The 24211-nt window shown below is 54.8% G+C and overlaps 1 protein-coding gene across 1 annotated transcript in view; it reads right to left on the reverse strand.

Annotated features, from left to right (window-relative positions):
• Nucleotides 1-24211, reverse strand: part of LAMC3 (laminin subunit gamma 3) — a gene marked incomplete at its 5' end in the record, with an annotated part of 70534 nt that overhangs the window by 15095 nt on the left and 31228 nt on the right. Inside the window, 13 exons of the mRNA XM_082627809.1 lie at nt 503-644; nt 1965-2143; nt 2636-2778; nt 3450-3603; nt 4420-4665; nt 8412-8600; nt 10270-10488; nt 12625-12743; nt 12922-13114; nt 15019-15129; nt 17740-17876; nt 20584-20682; nt 21922-21986. Of these exons, the coding sequence (XP_082483935.1) occupies nt 503-644; nt 1965-2143; nt 2636-2778; nt 3450-3603; nt 4420-4665; nt 8412-8600; nt 10270-10488; nt 12625-12743; nt 12922-13114; nt 15019-15129; nt 17740-17876; nt 20584-20682; nt 21922-21986 (1996 nt within the window). The remainder of the gene's footprint in view (nt 1-502; nt 645-1964; nt 2144-2635; nt 2779-3449; nt 3604-4419; nt 4666-8411; nt 8601-10269; nt 10489-12624; nt 12744-12921; nt 13115-15018; nt 15130-17739; nt 17877-20583; nt 20683-21921; nt 21987-24211) is intronic.

Genomic DNA, 24211 nt, shown 5'->3' on the forward strand with positions numbered 1-24211 from the left:
AATTCCACGTGGACTGAATGACCATCTTTTTTCTTATTTACCCATTTATTTTCTATGCTGGGGATACAGCAGTGAGCAAAACGGCCAACAGTCAAAGACGGCAGGAACTTTACCTGTTCAGCACCTGGGACAGCGCCCCAATGATTATTTGTTGAGTGACTGACTCAACGAATAAACCCAACCCCTGTCCTCACTGAGCTCATGGGTACAGTCTAGGTGGCGCAGGGGGCATGGGGACCGAGGCTATAGTCAGAGGTTGATATTAATAAGGCTACAAAATACAACTGGGTGAGGGATATTGAAAGAGAGGTCGGTGGGATGACAGGACTGCATAGCAGGAGGAACTCACTTAGTTAGGGAGGTCAGACAGGCTCTCCCAGCAAGTGAGTTCTCCTAGGGGTGAACCCGACTGAGGTCAGCCTGAAGGGCTCCAAAGGGGGCATCTGACCAGCCAGCCCCCTCCCCTTGCCTCCCAGTCTCCCACTCTGCTCTCCCACTGTACCTTGCAGCAGGGGGTGGCCCTGGTAGACGTCCCCCCATGGGGCCTCTCCCTGTAGAATGTCCACTGGTCCCCAGGGCCTGCCACAGTTTGACCCCTGCAGCCACCCTTCCATCAGGGTCAGTCTGGCCTTCAGCTTGGCAGCCTGGAGGGGTCAGGGAAGGAACGGTGTGTGAGGCGGGTGGCCTAAAGTCCTGCTTGGAAACCTCTGCCTGGCCTGCCCGCCCCGAGCATTGCCTTCTCCAGTCCTACCCTGGGCCTCAAAGCTAAGCACACACCGGACCTCTAAGAACCAACCGTGCCCACCCTGTCCTCAGAGCTGTCCCTTCCCTTCTCATACCCACAGCACCTGCTGGCATTCAGCCAACCACACCTCTGCCCTCCCGAGGGAGGGAAGCCCCAGGAGGATTACTGTCTGTTTTGCTATGTTCCCAGGACTTGGCACAGAGCAGGCATGTGATCCCTGCAGGCTGAGTGAGTGTGCTTTGCAACGTCTCCTAGCCCCATTCTTTCAATCATATGAACAATACACGCATTTATGGAGCACTTGCTAGGAGCCAGGTAGGAGTGACCGCTGGCCACACACCAGCTCACATTCACCTTGTAACCACCCTAAGGGGCAGCGGATACAGGTCCCGAGCCCACTCCTCGATTCCAAAGTCCAAAATGCTCTGAAAACCTGCAAAGCTTTCCATTTCTTATTGGGTGGCAAAATCAGGTTGAAAAAACCCTGCACTCATTTAGAAACAAAACTGCTCTGAACAAGGCTACTTACGATCTTTATTTACCCCCTTGGTGTGACTATTCCCCTGTTTTCCTGCAGATGTATCGCTGGGTTTGATTAGGGGGCTGGCCCAGGCACGGCTGGGAGTGGTACCTGATATTCAGCACACACCATCCTATCTTTCTACAGAACCATCACTGGTTTCAGGTTAAGGGGCTGCAGGTCTGAACGATTTCATTTTGGAGTAGGAGACACACACTGAAACTTACCAAGGCTGTCACCTGCCTGGGCATGTGACAACTAACAGGGTTGGGGGGTGGGTAGGGGAACCCCAGAGGTCATGCTCCTGACCCCTGCACAACACCACCTCCCTGCCTGAGATACTACTTGTGTCCCATAATGGGCATTGCCCTCCTCCTGACCCTCCCCCAAAGGGCCTTCTGTGGTCTCGTCCCCATTGAACTTGAGAAAGTGTGAGTGGGTGGCCTGGGTGGTGGGGAAGGACTATAGCAGGAGCCACCTTTCTCCTGTCCGCTCAGGAGCCAGGGGAGGGCAGAGGTGGGGCTGGGCCAGATGGCTGCATGGGCACAAGAAGGAGGTGGCCGGTGGTCCCAGAAGGCCTGAGAGCTGTGGGTAAGTGGGCATTTCCCAGTGCCCAGCACAGAGCTGGTGCTCACTGGGGGCGTGACATGAACAGAAGGTGGAGCGGCCCTGGGCAGGGCCTGGATGGGGAGGGCTCACCTCCTTCTTCACCAGGGCGTAGCAGGACGGGCACTCCTGGCAGTGTGTGCCACCGGCCGTGAGGAAGAAGTTGTCCTGGCAGAGGTCACACTTGTAGCCCACAAAGCCGGGCCTGCACACACACGTGCTGTTCTCATGACATTGGGCCGAGGCGGCGCCCAGCGGGGAGCACCTGCAGGCTGGGGGGCGGGGCAGACGGCGCTGGGTGCCCTGATGGCCACCCTACACTGGAACCCCCAGGTCCCCTGCACCCTTGCACCTGGCTGCTCCAGACCCCGTGGGCAGCTCAAGTACATTCCTGGGTCCTTCCTGGGAGACTGATTCAGAAGGCTGGGGGTGATGGCTGAGAGCCTGAGTTGTTTCAGTGCCCCTGGGATCTGAGGACCAGTCAGGTTTAGGACTGCCACGCAGTCTAACCATACAAATGAGGCCTAGAGAGGCGGCCTGATGGCCCCAGGCACACAGGAATTCAGCAGTGGAGCCTAGGACTAGATTCTTGGCCTCCTATGCTGTCTTCCGCTCTGCTCACTCCCTCCATGTTCCCACGGCTGCTCTAAGAAAACCTGCCCCATATCTGATCTCTCTCCTGCTGCATGGCCGTCTTCCCCATTGGTCCTCTCTCCTAGAAGCCTCACTCTCTAGGCAGCCTGGGAAGGACCCGGCTTCCTTACCCCGGCAGCCCTTGATGGAGAAGCCGAAGAAACCCAGCTGGCATCTGTCGCAGGCCTGGCCCTCGACGCCTGGACGGCAGGGGCACTGCCCGGTCTTGGGGTGGCACTGGTCCTCCTGGGAGCCCAGCGGGTGGCACTTGCAGCTACGATAAGGAAAGGGACCCAGGTCTGAGTCCAGCTCTGGGCCATTCCCAGTCTCACCTCTGCCGGCTAGGGCTGGTGATCAAGCCCTCTGTTGACAAAGCCCCACCTCTGTGTCTGCACATGTCAAACAGCTTCCCTCAAGCTGTGCCCTGGAAAGCACAGTCTCATAAAATGCTCCCCACCCCCCCCCCAAAAAAAGGTATGGGGACATATATACATTTGGACTATACCCTTCAGTTGGAAAGTCACCATGCAATTAGCATATTAAAGGCCTGAGAAGTCTGGTCAGGAAGAAACCTGTTTGCTTCACTGGGCATTTCCCTGGAGTTCTCTACTGCTCCCTAAAGACGGTATCTAAGCTGCTGCTGTGACCCAAAAGGTCACAGAGTGACAGAGTTACCGAGAAGGGAATCAGAGACCAAACCAGCCCCTTCCCACCTGGACATCCCTTAGGGCTGCTCTTGGCCCGCATCCTGGGCTGGCAGGGCCATGAATCTGACCCCCAAGGGACTGTCCCTTTGTCCCCCTTCAGTGCAGGGCACAGTGTACCTGGCAGTGGGCCTGGGACGACACATGCCAAGCCAGGCCCCTCTCTGGAGGCTCCCTGGAGACTTCTTCCATCCTGGAGAAACACCCAGGGGAAGGGCACCCACAGCCTCGCCCCACTCACCTCTGGCAGCCCCTGCCAGGCTGGAGGTCATAGAAGCCAGGGCTGCAGTGGCCACAGTCTCGTCCCGTCACATGAGGCAGGCAGGAGCACTGGCCAGTCACTGGATCACAGGGTCCCTGCTCACTGACTGAGCCCGCCTGGTCGCAGCTGCAGGCTGGGGGTGGGAGCAGGAAAGGGTGTTGGGGAACCATGCCGATCATCTGTTCAACCTTTGGGGACCCAGGAGAGGCAGAGAAGATGGGGAGCCCACAGAGATGACTCACATTCAGCTCAGACTCCTAAGCAGTCTCTGCAAAAAGGTTCTAGGGCTGGGCTCAAGTCTCAGCCCATTTTCTATGTCCTTGGAGAGACAGCCCAGAATAGTCGTGGTGGCAGATGGCCCTTCTGAGCCTGCCCTGAGTCCCCACAGGCTGGAGAGAAGGCCAGAAACTTGGTTGGGGGTTAGGGGCAGACCTCTGTTCCCACTGTTTTGGGCCACTTGTCTCTGCTCTCCTGGGCCCCATAAAACAAGAGGCGACAGGTGCTGCATGCAGCAAGGGCTCAGGAGCAAGTGAATTTGGGGCAAATGCTGAGCTTCTCCCTGCAGCACTTCTGGAAGCCTCCCACGAGCTCAAACACAGAGGGCTGAGCATCTTGGTGGGGAGGCATGGCCTGACAGGAAGCCCAGGGGCAGGACAAACATGATGAGTGCCGCAGGCCATCTGGGACAGTCTTGCATGCCAACTGTGGAGCGTGAGATAAGTGCTAAATTATCTGGGCAGGAAAAAAAAAAATCACAGGGTCAGAGCTGATCAGATCCCAAGGCTGAAAGACCTCAGAGAAGAGCAAACCCTTACACTTTCTTGACAAGGCGACAGGGAAAGTGAGTAATCTGCCTAACGTTGCACAGCCTTGCAGAGCAGCCAGCTGGATCTGGTGGAGAAGGGGCCCACCACGCCCCACCCTGTGGGTCTGGGAGGGGGGTACTCACGCACGCATTTGTCTGCGGGCCGAGGGGACAGGGCGCTGCCGTAGAAGCCTTCCTCACAGCTCTCACAGTGGGCACCTGTCGTGTTGTGTAGGCATCGCAGGCAGCGGCCAGAGAGGGGGTCACAGTTGCCCACTGCATTGGGGTCCACGTTCCCACTGCACTGACACAGCTGGCAGGGCTGGGGGGCCCCAGAGAGCCCCAGCGGGTCCCCAAAAAAGCCATCATCGCAGATCTCACAGCGCCACCCTGGGAAAGGAGAAACCTTGTGTGACTGAGGAACCCAGCCCGCTGGGTCCATGAGGGGTGAGGCCGGGCATGAACCCAAGTGAGCTCCCTCAAGTCTCCTGTGGAGCGGAGCAGGGGCTCTGGGGTCAGTCTGACCTGGGGCCAGGGCCCATCTGGGCCATTAGCAGGCTGTGTGGTTTTAAGCAAGTCACTGTGCCTCTCTGAACTTGGGCTCCTTGTCTGCAGAGTGCGGACAATAATGGCAGCTACCTCAAAGGACTGTTGAGAAGGTTTGGTGAGATCACTCGTGCAAAGCACTTAGCACAGATCCTGGCACATGGCTGGTGCTCAGCAGTAGTGGCCGTCATCACCCATTCACCATCATCAAACTCCTCGTCATCATGTCATCACCCACATTCTCCTCATCACCACCATTCTCTTCGTCAGCGCCTTGACCACCATCTTCATCATTACCGTCATCATCGCCTTTGTCGACGTCACCTTCATCTTGATCATCTCTGTCATCACTGTCATCCATCATCTTCATCATTATTGCCATCATCTTGATCATCACCTTCCTCATCATCTTCCTTGTCTCCATCTTCAACATCACTGTCACCCTCCTCTTCACTCTCCTGTTCCTCATCCTCTCCCCCATCTCCCTCCCTCAGCTGTGGTTGCTTTTTCGTTTGTGGTTTCCAACCCCTTTGCCTTTTCTGCTTCTCATGGTTTCTGAACTCCATTTGGACTGTTTATTTCATACTCCCACCTTGCTTCCTGGGTTTGATCTGGGGCTGCTGCTTCATCTGCCAGCCCCAGGGTTACTGTGAGTCTCAGAAAAGAAGGGGTGTGAGGAGGCTTTTGGAGGGTCATGGCCTGGGAGATTCACTCTGAACACAGACGGGCCATAAAATAACACACTTGTACCATGTGCTTCATGCAGTGTCAGTTCATTCTTGGTAAATACACCTACCTCTCTGTGTATATCTGCATGAAACAGACTGGGGGGGCTCTGGGGGTGGCAGGATGATGGGCATCTTAAGTTGTCTTCTTGCTTGTATGTACGTTCATGTTCCTCTTTACACTTTTACAAACAGTTTACATTGTTACAATGAGTATTACTAACTTTATAATTTAAAAAATAGCTACTGTCATGGTGAAAGATAGTTGTGGGCTCCCTGCATCCTCAAAGTTCATTGGTCCAGTTGAAATCAAGTTAATGCGACTAAAGGCAGGCAACCTTGAACATGGAGAGGAGGAATACTAAGGAAGAGATGAAAAAAAAAGAGAGAAAAGGAAGAAAAAGAAAAATCTGAATGGAGTTCAAGGTAGAGGCTAGTGTCTGTCTTTGAGACTCTGAAATAGAAATGAAGTAAGAGGGGGGAATTCAATGATTAGGACTCCATGCTTTCACTGCAGAGGGCCTGGGTTCAATCCCTGGTCAGGGAACTAAGATCCCACAAGCGGCTCAGCGCGGCCAAAAAAAAAAGTAAGACGGGCAAGGGGGAGATTGAAGCTGGTGGTGAAGAATGTGGTCCCCAGAGTTAACCTGCCATCCACTTGGGACCAGGTGAGGACAGCTCCCAGGTAGGAGGCAGCTGCAAGGGTTCAGGATGGTAGACAAGTGAGGCAGGCGGGGATCAGGCCTTGACCCTGGTCAGTCTGGGCTCAGACTGTCTGGGTGAGGGCTTTGGCGGGACCTGAAGGATGCTGGTGTGATAAAGACAGGAACTGGTACAAAGCCCCAGGGCCTCACGTCGACCCCAGGGAGTCTTCTCAGGGTTCCCCCTGTGGACAGCGGTGCCTTGCTCCCCCCAAATCCTCCCTTGGGTAACTTCTCTAAGTGTCCACCCTCTCACTGAGTGGGGTCCCCTCGTGTTGCAGGCCAGAGGAAGCCACAGGTAGGGAGCCAGAAAATGTGGGGAAGTTTATGGAAACAGAGGGGCATCATGATGGCAGGGGGCAGGGTCCTGTGGTGGGACCTCACTCCCTCAGTTCTTGGGACCCCTGCTCTGGGGCATCTCCCCACCCTGCTAGCCATCAGGGAGCTGCTTTCAGAGTGGTCCCAACAAGGCAGGCATCTGACAGGACCAAGGTAATGGGCTGTCCTGATGCAGCCACAGGTACTAGATGTAGAACCAGATGTCTGGGAACCTTGGAACATTATGCCAAGTGAAACAAGCCAAACACAGGGCTTCCCTGGAGGTGCAGTGGTTAAGAATCCGCCTGCCAATGCAGGGGACACAGGTTCGAGCCCTGGTCCGGGAAGATCCCACATGTCGCAGAGCAGCTAAGCCCGTGCGCCACAACTACTGAGCCTGCGCTCTAGAGTCTGCGAGCCACAACTACTGAGCCCGCGTGCCACAACTACTGAGGTCTGCGCACCTAGAGCCCGTGCTCTGCAACAAGAGAAGCCACGGCAATGAGAAGCCCGCACACCGCAAAGAAGGGTAGCCCCCGCTCGCCGCAGCTAGAGAAAGCCCGCGCGCAGCAACGAAGACCGAACGCAGCAAGAAAGGAAGGAAGGAAGGAAGGAAGAAACAAAGAAGCTAGACACAAAAGGACAAACACCGTCTGAGTCCACTTACATGAGGTACCCGGAATAGTCAAATTCAGAGACAGAAACTAGAATGGTGGATGGCAGGGCTGTGAGGAGAGAGAACTATTAAACAATAATTTAATGGGTGTGAAGTTTCTATTCAGGATGATTAAAAAAAATTCCGTGGATGGATGGTGGTGATGGCTGCACAACATTTTAAATGTACTTAAGGCCAGTGAACTGTACACTTAAAAATGGTTAAAAATGGGCTTCCCTGGTGGCACAGTGGTTGAGAGTCCACCTGCCGATGCAGAGGACACGGGTTCGTGCCCTGGTCCGGGAAGATCCCACATGCCGCGGAGCCGCTAGGCCCGTGAGCCATGGCCGCTGAGCCTGCGCGTCCGGAGCCTGTGCTCCGCAACGGGAGAGGCCACAACAGTGAGCGGCCCGCGTACCACGAAAAAAAAAAAAGGTTAAAATGGCAAATTTTATGTTATGCGTATTTTTCCAAAATTAAAAAAAATCAATAAAGGCATATACTGAAAAACCATTGAACTGTACACTTTAAATGGGTGAATCATAGGGTATGTGAATAATATCTCAATAAAGCTGTTTTTTTTTTTTTTTAAATCAGATGCCTAGGATGACTCTGAGTCCTGGAGCAGGAGTGAGAAACAGGGAGAGAGCTGGGGATGGGGACACTTCTGCTTCACACATTATCTGGTGACAGTTTAAGTTTTTATTTATTTATTTATTTGATGTACCATGTGGCTTGTGGGATCTTAGTTCCCCGACGAGGGATCGAACCCAGGCCCACGGCAGTGAAAGCGCCGCGTCCTAACCACTGGATTGTCAGGGAATTCCCACGACGACATTTTTTTAAAGCTGAAAGTTCAATCAGAGGTTTTCCACCTTAACTAGAATCAGCCAGGAAACTTGATAGGAATATGGATTCCTGAGCTCTGTCTTAAGCTACTAAACCAGGCTCTGCGGGGCCAGGACCGGACATGAGGATTTCCAAAATCCCACGTGGTATGTTCAGTGGCCCAAGTTCTGACAGGAACCCATTCAGCCTGGGGCCCTGGCGATGGGGCTATGAGACTCAGTGTCCCCAGAGGTCAGGCCTGTCACCCCTAAGCTGGGCCCCCCGTCATCTGTCACACTCCAGACCCAGGACTCACTCCTGGAAGCCGGGCAGAGGCAGGGCCCCAGGGCATGAGCCACTCACCTCTCTGGCCGGGGGGGCAGTGGGTACACACCACCTCTCTGCTGTCTGGGATGGTCATGCAGGCCGACTGTCCAGGGCACGGACAGGGCTGGCAGTCATCGGCTTGGCCTGTGAAGGGGTTGCCGTAGAAACCTGGCAAGCAGTGCTCACAGGACGGGCCTTCGGTGTGGTGGCCGCATAGGCAGATCCCTGAGGGGCAAGACAAGCACCTGGTCACCACTGCCTGAGCCCAGGCGCTCCAGAGACAGCAGGCAGGCTTCTGGCCGTGGGGGTCACAGAGCACGTCCCAGGCAGAAAAGGGGTGGGAACACTTGCAAGGTGGAGGCAGCATAGCCCAGGGATGAAGCGTCCACCCCAGGTTCACATCCACCACTTACTGACCGTGCGAACCTGGGCACCCCTGTGCCTCAACGTCCTCACCTGCAAAATGGGTATAAATGGCTCTGCCCTCAAAAGGTTTTCATCAGGATTCAATGAGGCCATGCAGTCCAAGTGCCCTGCACAGTCTCTTGCACACAATTATTATTACTGTCGTCATTATTATTTTGTATTCCAAAACCTGTAACCAAACCAGCTGATGATACAGCTAGCATTTGCTGTCACACTTTTCCTTTTCCTCTTCCTCTGTGTCCTCTTTATCTTTTTAATTGAAGCCTCTGTGTCCTCTTAACTTCAGGGACAGTGACACAGATCCAGGATTCTGGCCTTGACATGAGGCTCCCGTTTAGGGGGTCTATGGGTTTCCAGAGGCTTCCTGGTCTCATAGAACAGAACCCCCGTCTCTGCCCTCTGGTTTCTAATGAAGGGGATTCTGCAAACCCCCTTCTCCAGCCCCACAGCATCTGGAGTCTTCTCAGAGCCACTGCCAGGGACTAAGGGAGGAGCCTGGCCGAGAAGGGGTTAAGCAAGACCAGTACTTCCCAGAGGCCCCCAGCAGCACCCAGCAGGGACTGAGGTGAACAGCAGGAGAGGGGACGCAAGGCGGACAAGCAGAGCAGGGGTGGCATCCAGGGGGAGCAGTCACACCTGCCCTGCTTTCCACTGGTCCCTGTCTTGGCCCAGCACCCACATGCTCACTACTCCTCCTCCCATCCAGGGTGGACAGCAGTGGCTGCTGTGCCCATTTTACAGATGAGGACTCGCCCAAATGGAGCTGGAAGTCATGCCAAGGCAAGGGGCTCTGAGGGATGACAAACTAGTCCCATCTCATGAGACAGCTCTCCTGGAGCACTGCATAGAAGGACTATGAGGTCTCATCTGGCTCGATTAGTGATGCCTGCCATGGGCACAAGAAGCGGGGAAGGCCCTCATGTTGCCAGCGCATGCCCATCCTGGCTGGCCTGTTCATTCCCAGGTTACTGTGCTTTGCCAGCTGAGAAAAGGCATTCCCTTTTCAGAGAAAAGAGAGCAGCAGGGCGCTGACCCTCCCACCTCCTGTGTGAGGGACCAGCATCCAGCCCCTGTCAGGCATCTCCTGCCCAGTGACTGTGGGCGAGGTCTTTCCCCAGGTTTCCTCTGCTACAAGTGGGGATGAATAGCTGGTACTGAACTTGTGGGAGGAGTAGCTCTGCCACCTATTGGCCGTGCAGCCTCCCTGCACCTTAGGTCCTTCACCTGTAAGATGGGACAGGAATGGTCCCGGCACCGCCAGGGGTTTTTGCAGGATTCAATGACATAGCATATAAAAATGTGCCTAGCACTTGGAGGGCCTCGAGGACACCATTTTATTGGTATGGTTTTTCGTGATCACTTACATGCTCACAGCTGACCCCGTGCAGGTCAGTACTCATCTCGCTGTTCTGTGTGCCCAGGTGGCCTTGCCGGGGGGGGGGGGGGCGGGGGATGCAGGGAGACTCACCTGTGTTGGGGTCACAGGTGCCATGCTGGTTACAGGTGCAGGGAACACAGCTGGCATAGGGACCCCCCAGTGGTGTCTCCCTCTTGTATCCCAGAGCACAGGACTCACAGAACTGGCCCGTGTAGCCCCTGGGACATGAGCAAGTCTCCACCCAGGAGGCTGGTGGAGACAGCCCCCGCCGGGCCGACGTGAGCTGGACCTCAGTCAGGAACACTGGGTCTGCAGATCGAGGAGAGAGAGAGGAGAGAGTTCCATGCACATGTTTCTCCCCCAAACCTTCCTATTCACATAGGTAAAAGGCAAAGGGTTATTGGCCCATGTATACAAAGGCAGTCCATGGATCGCTTATAATTTTTAAAAAACAGACCAAGGGCAAAGGAAAAAATAGGTAATTTTCAGAAGGAGAAATAGACATGGCTGGGAATTTTACAGGAAGACATTCACTCTCACTGGTTATTAAAGATGTGTACATTTAAAGACTGTTTTCACGACCCTCAGATTGGTGAACATTTTACAGTCAGTGACAGTGGAGGAGGTGGGTATGGGGAGCTCAGGCTTGGGACTGTGGGAATACAAATCAGGAGGTCCTGCTCCTAGTAACAGGGGAGTAGTTCCTCTCAGACCAACCTTTCCGCAGAAAACAACTAGAAACTTGGGACAAAATATAAAAACTATCTGTAAACACCGGAGGAAAACGAGAGCAGGTAAATAGGGGAAGAGAGTGGACACTTGTCATCAGAATATAGATTGGTACAGCCTTGTTGAAGCAAAATTTGACAGCATGTGTCAAAATGTAAAATGTGCACCCTTTGACCTAACATTTCCATTTTGAGGAATCTGTCCTAAAGACACACCTGCACGAGGATAAAAGACCTTTACACGAAGCTGTTCCCTGCAGCGCTGTTGGCAATGGTGAAAAGCTGGAAACCGCTTCAATAGCTATGAATAGGGGGGTGGGTAAAACTTTATGGGGCATCTCTACCACAGAGTGATACGCAGTGGATATTCTGTGTGTAAGGCAAGTAGCAACCTCCAGGATGCACTGTTAGCTGAAAAAAGCAAGTGGCAGATCCTTATACTGTGGGTTCACATTTCTGTATTTAAAAAATACAAATGTAAGTACGTGCACACAGAAAGGTCTGGAGGGATACGTCCCGGAACGTTGTCAGTGGGCAGAGGAGGTTTGGGGGGTGGGGTGAGATGAGTGTCAATATGTCCACGTGCGTCTCCAGTTTCACCCCCAGCACGGGCCTGGCCTAAGTAGGTGCTTTGTAAACATCTGTTAACTGATGGCTGAGTGAGTGACAGAAGGAAGTTCTGGAAGCTGCTGGAAAGAGTAAAAATGAAATTCCTGCAAGGGGGGGTCTGGGGAGCAGACAATGATGGGGATGAAGGCAATTAAACCACAGCCCCAACGAGGAGGAAGGTCTGGGGCTGGAGGGGGCTGGGTTACAACCCCCAAGCCTTGGACTCAAAGGCACCCCAGGAAAAGCTGGCCATCTAAGCCAGGGATTCTCAAAAGGAGCAAATCACCCTCCTAAAAGCAGTGACTGGAATTCATATGGTTATTTTAAAATATCATTTACTTTCCTTTTATTTATTCTGTGTACTACAGTTAGAATATTATACTGTTTTTAAAAAATTGTGTCTAGGTTATAATATCTGTGAATTTCATTTCCAGATAGTAAAAGGGGTGCTATATATGAAAGATCTGTTCTAAAAAGGGGCATGGAGGATCCCTGGTCTAGGCACATACAGGTACGGGGTGGGGAGAAGAGAAAGTACATTAAGGAAAAAGGGAGGAACCAGGAACAGTCAGAGGACCATCAGGGCAATCACCCAGTGACCAGGATGAGAGGTGGTGAGAAGTCCCGGTTGAAGTTGAGATGACTTAGCTGGCTGGTTCAGAGGGTTTAGAAACCAGGCTTTCTCTAGGTGCAACACCTCCGACCACCAGCAGGGGGAAGCGATACCCTGGGAACCCTGGCCTGGCCCCTGCGGCCAGCACCAACCTAGGGACCCCTAGGGTGCGGCCTCCTGGCAGTGGCGGACTCTGCCATGGTGCGACCACGCCAGGCTCTTGGCTGCCTTGTGGCCAAGCGCCTGTCCCTTAGAGCTGTCCGTCCTCAGGCCCCTCACCTGTCCAGCCCCTGCCTCTGTTCCCAGCATCCACTCCTGCTGCCCTTACTGGTTATATGAACTTGGGCAAGTGTCCCAACCTCTCTGAGCCTCAGACTCCTTTGCGGTAAAGTGGGGATGATGATCACCTGCTGTGAGGACTCAACAAGGCTATGCACGAAAGAGCCCGGGGGCCTAGCTGGTTTGGGGGCTGGGGGTGTCCCTCTCATTACTCACTGGAAGGGCCGGCACTGTGGCCACTGGCCTGGATGCGCAGAGCAGTCAGATTGGTGAGCAGCCGCTGGAAGTGGAAGGCGGGCAGTGGAGGGTCCACGTCCTCGGAGGTCTCTTGCAACCTGGCAGGGGGAGGGGGTCAAAGCAGAACCTGAGGCCCGGGGCAGGTGGTGCCAGGAATCCTCCAGCGGGAGTGGGGAGGGCGGGAGCCCCCAGACCCCAGGGAACCAGGTGTGCCTGGACCTCAGGGACCACCCCGACTGCTCGACCCCATCTCTCAGGACAGAGCAGGACACTTACAGGAACTTGAGCTGCATCTCCCCTGGCTGCCTGGCGTCCAGGAGGCTGGGCGAGCTGGAATGCCGCAGAGTCAAGGTCAGACCCGCCCCTTCCAGCCTCAGCCTCGCAGGGACAGGCGAGCCCCTGGGGGGGACCCGGAATGTCAGGGTGAGGGGCTGCCCGTAGCTGAACCGCTGGTCTCCCAGGAACTTCTCTGAAGACAAGAGAGGGCAGCTTTGACGGTCTTCAATTAATTAGCTGGATTTTAAATGTCTACACTGATTTTATTGGCAATTAAACCTTCAAAAGAGAAAATTACAAAACCAAAGGGTCCCTGCACAGAAGATGCTGAGGATGGCCCACTCATACCTCCGCAGACAGGGCTGGCTTCCTGGGCACGTGACCCTGGCAGTTACCTGGGGCCCCACACGCCTGGCTTAACGCTCTGCCGTCACTATCTTGACACTCTTAAGACTTTTATCTTGGAACTTGGGTTTTGTAAGTGAAGTGCCATGGGACAAGGGAGTCTGTACAGGAGGAGAGGAGAAACTCACAGTATGCAAGGCGGGGGCACCTGCCTGCCCGTTCACACAGTGTTCATGACACCCAATGCCCCGTGAGCTCAGAATCCCTAGGGACCCGTATCCATGGCATTTTGTGAGGCTCAAAGCGAGTACCAGGCAAGCGTGCTACACGTGTGACTAAGCAGGGGCACTGACAGCCTCCAAGGGCCACACTTTCCATGGGAATCAGAACTTGCTTCCAGTGGAAAGATGGCAGATGCACAAAGGACCAAGGGGCCCTGTCATAGCCCGTCTTACTTTGTCATTTCTCTGTATTAGCCAAGTGCTTAGGCGGAAAATCATGACACAGAAGGAAAGGGACCAAAAGACACCCCATCCTTCCTCCCTTCAGGCCTTCTGTACTCACGAGTGTTTGTTGAATGTGTGCGTAAAAAGAAGTGAAATAAAAACGGTTGACTTCACCCACCACCTGCCCTGCCCGCTGCAGTGTGCCCAGCACACCCAGCAAAGAATCCAGCAAACACCTGAGTGAATAACTCCTTCTTAAGTCCGCTGACAAAGCAGCGAGGGAACAGAACGTGCTTTCTGCTCTAGGGCTTCTGAACTTGGAACACCTGCCCCAGGAGGGGACCCGAGGACCCCATGTCTTTTGTTTCCTGGCTGCAGGGCACATGGGTGCTGCATCCACACAGTTCCTCAGACATCTGAGTGCCTCTCTCTAGCCCCTCTTGCAGAGAGAGGGAAAGGGCAGGACTGGGTGGAGGGAGCCAGTGGACCCCAAATCTGGCCACAGTGGAGCTAAGAATGGGCTCCAGGCTCCTGGTCTGAGACAGTTTCCAGGAGACCAAAGCTGCCCTAGTTGGTGGGGAGTGGTTTAGAATAATCTAGAACTTCCTGCTTCTACAGGAATACCATGGTCCCGGGCATGGGGGTGCGGTGGCCTGGCAGGGTGAGACGCTGATGGGAAACGCGCAGGGATTGTCTGGGGTGCGACAGTGGCCTGAGGGAGCCCTGGGTGGCAAGGCTGTGATGAGGAAGCAGAGGCTGTGGGGCACGTGGTCGGCAGGAAAATGGCCCCCAAAAGTGTCTGGGTCCTGATCCCTGAAATCTGTGAATATGTTATGCTGCATGGCGGGGGCAATTAAGGTTGCAGTGGAATTAAGGTTGTTAATCAGCCGGACCTTAACGTAGAGAGATTATTTTAGATTATCCAGCTGGGCCCAATGTAATCACAAGGGTCCTTCAAAGATGGGAGAGGAAGGCAGAAGAGGTGGTGTCAGGAAGATGCAACATGAGAAAGATTTGACTGGCTTTGAAGGAGGAGGAAGAGGCCACGAGCAGAGGGATGCAGGCCGCCTCGAGAAGCTGGGAAAGGCCAGGGAACGGATTCTCCCCCAGAGCCTCCCCCAGAAGGAGCCCAGCCCAGCCGACACCTTGATTTCAGCCCAGAAAGACCCGTTTTCAACTTCCCACCTCTAGAACACTAAGAGAATACAGCTGCGTTGCTTTTAGCCACTAAGTTGATGGTAATCTGTGATAGCAGCCACAGGAAATGAACGCGGGCAGCCCTGCCCCTGCCTGTGGAGGCAGGTACCTGGTGCTGTGAGCTCCTCCTTGCCCTCTGGGTCCAGGAGAAGCCCCCTCGGGCTCCATTGTGCAGGATGCTCTGGGCCCCCCATGCTTCTGGTCCGCCAGCCCTCGGCTCCTGGACAGCAAACACACACACAGGGACCCTGTGAGGCCCTGAAGGGTGGCCTCTGCCCACTTCCACTTCACACCCTTTCCCGGGTCCCGAGGACGACCCCCAGAGGCCTGAGTGCAGCCTGAAACACCAGGACCCAGGGAGGGGAGAGACTGTTCTAGAGACAGGCCAGGGGGGGGATGAGAGCTGGCTGGTGCCAGCAAACGCTCCGTGCCCAGAGCCAGGCAGCTCGGAACCCCATTCCAGATCAGGATGGGGGTCTTGGGGTGGGAGATGGCTCCAGGAGGAGTTGGGAGGCTCAGAGACCTGGCTCTGTTGGGGCACAGTCAGACCTCTGGGCCTGCCTTGTCCCTTCAGTGGGCTTTTATCTTTTTAAAAATATCTATTTATTTATTTGGCTGCACCGGGTCTTAACTGTGGCACACCGGATCTTTAGTTGCAGCATGTAGGCTCTTAGTTTCAGCATGCAGGATCTAGTTCCCTGACTAGGGATCGAACCTGGGCCCCCTGCATTGGGAGCATGGAGTCTTAACCACTGGACCACCAGGGAAGACCCCTTCACTGGGCTTTGAGCACATGATGAGGACATGAGGACAGCCCAGAGACCCCACTGTGGGCAGTCTCTAACGAGACTGGACTTGACCTCGTCTTCAGGTCTTCAGAGGATTTCCTCGCCCGTGACCTCACCACCCCGTCCTTCCAGGTGTGTGTGCCACGAGCCCCACTGCACCCAGGGAGGCCACCTGGTTAGGAAGTGGCCAGGTCAGGGTGGGAACCCAGTCCCAGTTCAGTCCACCCTCCCTCCGGTGATGGCAGTACACCAGGCACAGTCGGGCACAGAGCAAGTGACCTCCAGAGGGTGCTCTCCAGGGGGGTAGCTGGAGAGTATGGTGGAGGCCCAACACCTGGGGCACCCAAGGAGTGAGGAGGGAGGGATGAAGAAACAGAAAGAGGTCAGAAAGGGGAAGTCCGGGGCTCCTCCGTGCTCAACTAGGCTCTGCCCCTTTGCTGGCTGTGTGACCCTGGGCAAGTTACTTAACCTCTCTGAAGCCAGTTAGTACCTCATCTGCAAAATGGGGGCAATGAGGTACTGTGGTCCCGGTAGCAGTTCTCAAGTTGGTTTGAATATCCTGGGAGATCCCTAAGTCTCTTTCAGGGGGTCCATGGTGTCAAACTATCTTCTAAATGACATTAAAATGTTATTTGCGTTTTTCATTCTCTTTCTTACAGTGAGAATTTTCCAGAAGCTACAGGATGTGTGATATCACAACAGACTAACTGGCAGAAGCCGTGATAAGAATCAGCTGACTTCTATTAAGCCAGACAAGGAGACGTGCAAAAATGTAAAATGGGTATCACTCTTCTCAAAGTTTTTTGTCTTTTAAAAAGAGGGTTATTTTTCACAGGCAGAAGTTATATTTTGTTATAAGTTTACTACGGTCATCTGTAAATGAATTAATACACAGATATTTAAAAACTACTGTTTTAATTTCTAATACAGAAAATATCCGTATAAACAACCCACATAAACAAAAGGACTTTGAGGTTCTCTCTAATTTTCAAGAGCATGAAGGGATCCAGAGATCAAAAAGCTTGAGAATTGCTGGCCGAGGGTGTTAGTGAGATCACGTGAGATGCTGAGACTGAAGTGCCAAACCCAGGGCTTGGCTCCAAGTGAGGAGGATCGTGGTGTTATTCTAGGATCTATAAAATGAGTCCCTTCTGACGCTGACATCCTGGACTACAGCCCAAGTGACCACAATGCGGTCCCCATTCCAAGCCCGGCTCGGTCCTGCTTTCTGCGTGGTGTCCAGCAGAGGGCGCACTGCTCCCCCTGCATCTGGGGCGCCCCAGAGCCAGCCCTGAGGTTCTAGCTCCCTGGGGGAGATGCGGGGGTGGGGAGACTCAGTGGGCATGGCAGGGACCCACGCAGGCCATGATTTAATGCAGAGTTCAGAGCTCCATTGCTTTCCCGTTCCAAAGATCCACCTGGAGCTGGAGGACCCAGGTCCCCACAGCACCCCTGGACTAGAGACAGGACCTGCACAGCAGTGAAGAGCAAAACTCGGGAGCTGATGAACCCAAGGTGCCAACAACTAAGTTACGTGACCTTCCTTTTCTGGGCCTCAGGTGCCTCATCTGTAAAATGGGGATGAGAATATCTACCTGCCAGGGAATCCAGGAGGTTCCATGGACATAACAAGCTAGCATACAGCAGGTGCTCAATAAATGGAGGCCAGGGGATTGAGCCCGGATCCCCAGCACTAGGATACACCAAGGGGGCCAAGGAGCAACTGGAAATTCCCCCACAGGCTCCAAAGGCTGCCAGGTGCCCACCCCCCACCCCTGCTGGAGGCTGAGGAAGAAGGCAGTGGCCAGAAGGGAGCCAAGGGGCGCAGGTAGGTGCTGGGGGTACTGAAGGACCCAGAGGGGCATGGCCAGTGTGTGGGCCTGTGGGAGACGCCCGGGCTGGGGCCCGAGGCTGCCCCCTCCTTTCCACACCCACCCATACCACCATCGCAGGATCTCCCCAGAGCAGGACCCAGGACCGCCCGTCCCAGCTGCGCTGGGAGCAGACCCCTCGGAGGTGGCTGCAGGGGGGGCACTTCTTACCCTGGCGGAAGTCGGAGAGGATGTGGTGCTCCCGGAAGCGGGCAGCGGCCGCACACGCCCTGGAGTGGCCGTAGCAGAAGCAGCTGCTGCAGCCGACTGGGCTGTGCGACTGCAGGTTAAATGTGCCCGGGCGACATCTGCAATGGAGGCAGACATGCCCACGGGGGCCAGATGAATTGGCTACATTCGGGGGATCCCAGCTAGACTAACCAGAGCCCAGAATCACTGGGGAAAGTTGTTTTAATTTCAGATTTACAGAAGAGTCGCAAAGATTGTAGACACGAGTTCCCATGGCCTCTTCACCCAGCTTTTCCTAATGTTACCATCTGCCATTACCAGGGTACGTTTATCAAAGCCAAGAAATTAACACTGATTAACGTTATTTCCTAAACCCCAGACTTTATTAGGATTTCTCCCCCTTTTCCACGAACGTCTGTTTTCTGCTCCAGGATCCCATCTAGGACATGGCATTGCATTTAGCGGTGTCCTTAATCTCATCTGTAACAGCTTCTCGGTCTTTCCTGGACACTTTTGACAGTACTGGTCAGATATTTTGTAGAATGTCCACCATTTGGGTTTGTCTGGTGTTTTTCAAGATTAGACTGGGGCTGTGGGTTTGGGGAAGAAATAGAGGCGAAGTGCCCATCTTCTCACATCATATCAGGGTAAATGATACCTGTGTGATGTCACTGGTAATGTATGACATCACTGGTCATGTATGATGTCACTGGTAAAGTTAACCTTCACCATTTAGTTAAGGCGCTGCCTGCCGGGTTTCTTTTCTTTTCTTTCTTTCCTTTTTTTAATATTTATTTGGCTGCACCAGGTCTTAGTTGCAGCACACAGGATCTTCGTTGCCACGTGTGGGATCTTTAGTTGCTGCACGCGAACTCTTAGTTGTGGCATGTGGGATCTAGTTCCCTGACCAGGGATCGAACCCGGGCCCCCTGCATTGGGAGTGTGGAGTCTTAACCACTGGACCACCAGGGAAGTCCCCGCCAGGTTTCTCCACTGCAAAACTGCCATATTCTAGTCATCAAAAGCAAGTCACTAAATCTAGCCCAGGGTCAAGGGGAAGGGAATTAAGCTCCACCTCTGGGAGGGGGGCAGTAATCAAAGAATCGTGGACCTATGGTGAAAGCACCACAGTAATTAGTAAATATTTTGAGGGAGATATTTGGGGGCCATGCAAATATCCTGTTTCTTCCTCAAGTTCTGCCCACGAATTTCAGCATTCATCAGCGGCTCTGGCCTACAGCGATCGTTACTCTGATATTGTAACAGTGCTTTAATATTTCCCTCATCCCTTCTCCATTTATAATGTGGAATTCTTCTGCCAGGAAGATTTGTCCCTTCATCCCCCTGTATTTATTTATTCACTCATCTATTTATATCAGTGTGGACTCGTGGATGTTTATTTTATACTTTGGGTTATAATCCGATATTGTTGTTATTTATTTTGTTCCAGCTCTGGGAACTCTTTCAGGTTGGCGCTCATGTCCGTTTGACACGGGCCCCCATCCTGGTTTGGGGTTTTCTGGGTTTGTCTTTGTCTGGTTTTGTTTTTAAGCACTTCCCTGCTTTCTACAAGATGCTTTGGGCCCATCCTGTGTTTTCCCCACCCCAGCCCCAGAATCAGCCATTTCTCCCAGGAGCCCTGCAGAGGCCTTTTACAAACACATATTCCTGGTTTGCACCATGGGGGCTCCATTCGGGCCGACCCAGGTGGAGGAATCCAATTCATAAGAAGCTGCCAATTACCCCAAAGCTGGGCCAGCTCCAACGAACACATCTCACCAGCCCCCCCATCTCACAAACAGGTAAAGTGAGGCTCAGAGGAGGACCTCCTCAAGGTGCGAGGCAGTGGAGTACAGCTAGTGGGGTCTAGTCCCCCAACTCCACTTTGTCTCTTCAGCTTGAGGGGTCTTGGGGGAGGAAGACCCAGCAGGGAGTCTACCTCCCACCCCAGGACCCACAGGCCCTGCATGGACAAGGTGAGAGTCAAGGCCGGGCTTCTTCCTGAACCAGTAGAGGCCCAACATAGTCTGGCAAGAGTAGAGTCCACAATATACGGCCGTGTCAGGTTCCCCACACATGGCCCATGGCCAGAGGATCAAAGAGGCCCTGGCACACCCCACGCTGGCTGCAAAGGCTGCAGAGGTTGGAGATGAAGCCAGGAAGAGGGGACAGTGTGCCCGAGGACGTACACCCACATGTGTCTGCCAGCCCATTGCCGGGGCTAGGAGGCCCCCTAAACACACGAAGGAGCAAGGGTAGGGAAAAGTCCTCTGCCTCGATGAGCCTTAGAAGCTCCGTTTGTACCATGACAGAATGGCAAACAAGCTTGAATCTCAGCTCAAATGGTGGGAGCTTCTTGGAGCAGGGCGCAGAGAAGGATTCTGAGGTTACAGTAGAGCTCAGGGTAAACTGCTGTGGTCCATTGGTGATGTCTGCCCTGGGTGTGAGATGGGAGGGTTGTGGTAGTGCTCTATTAGTGATGTCTGCCCTGAGTGTGAGATGGGAGGGTTGTGGTACGAGTACCATGTATCTGCTCTCCCTGGATTAGATGGTCTCTCCTATCCTTTCTAGCTCTTTCTTTTCAGGATTCTGAGCTAGGGGGAAAACGATGTATTTTCACAGCTGATGAACTCTCAGTGGTGGTGGGTCAAAGTATAAATGGTATTGTAAAGTCTTTAGATAACTTCCTGGGTGTCAGATCCATGGTGCTCCAGGAAGGGTGCCAGGTGGTGGGGTTGCCCACGTCTGGGAGGATGATGGCCCCTGCTCCTCCCACCACCACTGAGGTCACTTCCAGCAGGCTTATTACTGGATTGGTTCACCCACCTGTCACACAGGTTGCCTTCCACATTCCCTTTGCAGGGACAGCGGCCACTGCGGGGATCACAGGTGCCCAGGCTGCCAGCGGGATTGCAGGTACAGGGTCTGCCAAAGAGAGAGGACAAGAGGAAAGCATCCAACGAGCAACTCCAGAGTGGGAATAGCCCACCCTCCTTGGAAGGAATCTCTCTATCCTTCCCCACGCCCGAGAGGAACAGGATGCAGGCTGACCCAAGAGCCTGCCTCCTGGCTCTACTGTTTCCACAGAGTGAAGGAAGGGAGCCATCCACTCACCTGAACAGTGATCCATCTGCCTCCCCACCTGCTTATCCATCCATCTGTGCATCCTTCCAACCACTGATCCATTTATCCATCCTTCCATCCTTCTATCCATCCCCCACACACACCTATTCACTTACCCATCCACGCATTTTCCATCCACCCAGCCATCCATCCATCCATCCATCCCCCATCTGATAAGACATGGTCCCTGTCCTCACAGAGCCTAGAGTCCAGCGAGGATGGACAGGCAAACAGGTAGATGCTGTACTTTGATACAAGCTATGGGAGAGAATGTACAAGAAGAGGCTGTGGCAGCACCAGTGAGGGGTCTGGAGTGGGAACAAGGTGGGGAGTTGTACCCTGGCTGAAAATTAAAGAATGGGCAGGACTTTTTTCAGACACAGGCCGGGGAGAGGCAGGGAGTTGAGGGAGAAGAGAACGCTCCAGCGTAGGAGAAGAGGCACGGACAGAGGCCCAGAGGCCACAGAGACCCTGGGGAAGCATCCAGGTCCCCAGCTAATGGCCAGTTTTATGCCTGAACGACTTGAGTATTTTGAGAGAGATCTGAGACTCCCCAAACCTCCCCAATGGCATTTCCACTGCCTTTCAAATATACAAGGAGACTGGTGCCATGAACCAAAGCCAAGGTCATTTAACAGTACTTCTGAATTTATAAGGGCTTTATGTTTTTTGGTTATTGCGTATTTTCTCAATCAAGTGATAGTGAAGTGTTAGACCCTCTTCTGAGGTCCAGACCCCAGTAGCCCCTGCCCATCTCTGTCCCCCTGGATGCCCCACGAGCACTGCAGACTCAGCCTCTCCCCACCCTGTGCTCCCCTTGCCATGAATGGCCCCCCTTTGCCCAGGTGCCTGAAGCAGAACCCCAGGGGGCCAGGCTTCATCCCTTCCTCCTCTTCCGCTCCTGGGTAACCATCTGCTGCCAACTCTGCGTTCCGAGGGGCTTGGGACTCTCCCTCCCACTTCCCATCATTCAGTCCAAATCCGCTGCCATGCGCCCCTGCTGGGTCATCTACATACACCCACTGTCCCCACTGCCCTCACCTGCAGCCGCCCTCACTGAGCGAGTGGAACCCGGGCAGGCAGCGGTCACACTTCCAGCCCGTCACCGTAACCATCTGCTGCCAACTCTGCGTTCCGAGGGGCTTGGGACTCTCCCTCCCACTTCCCATCATTCAGTCCAAATCCGCTGCCTTGCGCCCCTGCTGGGTCATCTACATACACCCACTGTCCCCACTGCCCTCACCTGCAGCCGCCCTCACTGAGCGAGTGGAACCCGGGCAGGCAGCGGTCACACTTCCAGCCCGTCACCGTAACCATCTGCTGCCAACTCTGCGTTCCGAGGGGCTTGGGACTCTCCCTCCCACTTCCCATCATTCAGTCCAAATCCGCTGCCATGCGCCCCTGCTGGGTCATCTACATACACCCACTGTCCCCACTGCCCTCACCTGCAGCCGCCCTCACTGAGCGAGTGGAACCCGGGCAGGCAGCGGTCACACTTCCAGCCCGTCACCGTAACCATCTGCTGCCAACTCTGCGTTCCGAGGGGCTTGGGACTCTCCCTCCCACTTCCCATCATTCAGTCCAAATCCGCTGCCGTGCGCCCCTGCTGGGTCATCTACATACACCCACTGTCCCCACTGCCCTCACCTGCAGCCGCCCTCACTGAGCGAGTGGAACCCGGGCAGGCAGCGGTCACACTTCCAGCCCGTCACCGTAACCATCTGCTGCCAACTCTGCGTTCCGAGGGGCTTGGGACTCTCCCTCCCACTTCCCGTCATTCAGTCCAAATCCGCTGCCGTGCGCCCCTGCTGGGTCATCTACATACACCCACTGTCCCCACTGCCCTCACCTGCAGCCGCCCTCACTGAGCGAGTGGAACCCGGGCAGGCAGCGGTCACACTTCCAGCCCGTCACCGTAACCATCTGCTGCCAACTCTGCGTTCCGAGGGGCTTGGGACTCTCCCTCCCACTTCCCATCATTCAGTCCAAATCCGCTGCCGTGCGCCCCTGCTGGGTCATCTACATACACCCACTGTCCCCACTGCCCTCACCTGCAGCCGCCCTCACTGAGCGAGTGGAACCCGGGCAGGCAGCGGTCACACTTCCAGCCCGTCACCGTAACCATCTGCTGCCAACTCTGCGTTCCGAGGGGCTTGGGACTCTCCCTCCCACTTCCCATCATTCAGTCCAAATCCGCTGCCGTGCGCCCCTGCTGGGTCATCTACATACACCCACTGTCCCCACTGCCCTCACCTGCAGCCGCCCTCACTGAGCGAGTGGAACCCGGGCAGGCAGCGGTCACACTTCCAGCCCGTCACCGTAACCATCTGCTGCCAACTCTGCGTTCCGAGGGGCTTGGGACTCTCCCTCCCACTTCCCATCATTCAGTCCAAATCCGCTGCCATGCGCCCCTGCTGGGTCATCTACATACACCCACTGTCCCCACTGCCCTCACCTGCAGCCGCCCTCACTGAGCGAGTGGAACCCGGGCAGGCAGCGGTCACACTTCCAGCCCGTCACCGTAACCATCTGCTGCCAACTCTGCGTTCCGAGGGGCTTGGGACTCTCCCTCCCACTTCCCATCATTCAGTCCAAATCCGCTGCCATGCGCCCCTGCTGGGTCATCTACATACACCCACTGTCCCCACTGCCCTCACCTGCAGCCGCCCTCACTGAGCGAGTGGAACCCGGGCAGGCAGCGGTCACACTTCCAGCCCGTCACCGTAACCATCTGCTGCCAACTCTGCGTTCCGAGGGGCTTGGGACTCTCCCTCCCACTTCCCATCATTCAGTCCAAATCCGCTGCCATGCGCCCCTGCTGGGTCATCTACATACACCCACTGTCCCCACTGCCCTCACCTGCAGCCGCCCTCACTGAGCGAGTGGAACCCGGGCAGGCAGCGGTCACACTTCCAGCCCGTCACCGTAACCATCTGCTGCCAACTCTGCGTTCCGAGGGGCTTGGGACTCTCCCTCCCACTTCCCATCATTCAGTCCAAATCCGCTGCCTTGCGCCCCTGCTGGGTCATCTACATACACCCACTGTCCCCACTGCCCTCACCTGCAGCCGCCCTCACTGAGCGAGTGGAACCCGGGCAGGCAGCGGTCACACTTCCAGCCCGTCACCGTAACCATCTGCTGCCAACTCTGCGTTCCGAGGGGCTTGGGACTCTCCCTCCCACTTCCCATCATTCAGTCCAAATCCGCTGCCATGCGCCCCTGCTGGGTCATCTACATACACCCACTGTCCCCACTGCCCTCACCTGCAGCCGCCCTCACTGAGCGAGTGGAACCCGGGCAGGCAGCGGTCACACTTCCAGCCCGTCACCGT

This window comes from Mesoplodon mirus (genome assembly GCF_964341445.2).
Source record: "Mesoplodon mirus genome assembly, chromosome: 1".
Taxonomy (NCBI): Eukaryota; Metazoa; Chordata; class Mammalia; order Artiodactyla; family Ziphiidae; genus Mesoplodon; species Mesoplodon mirus.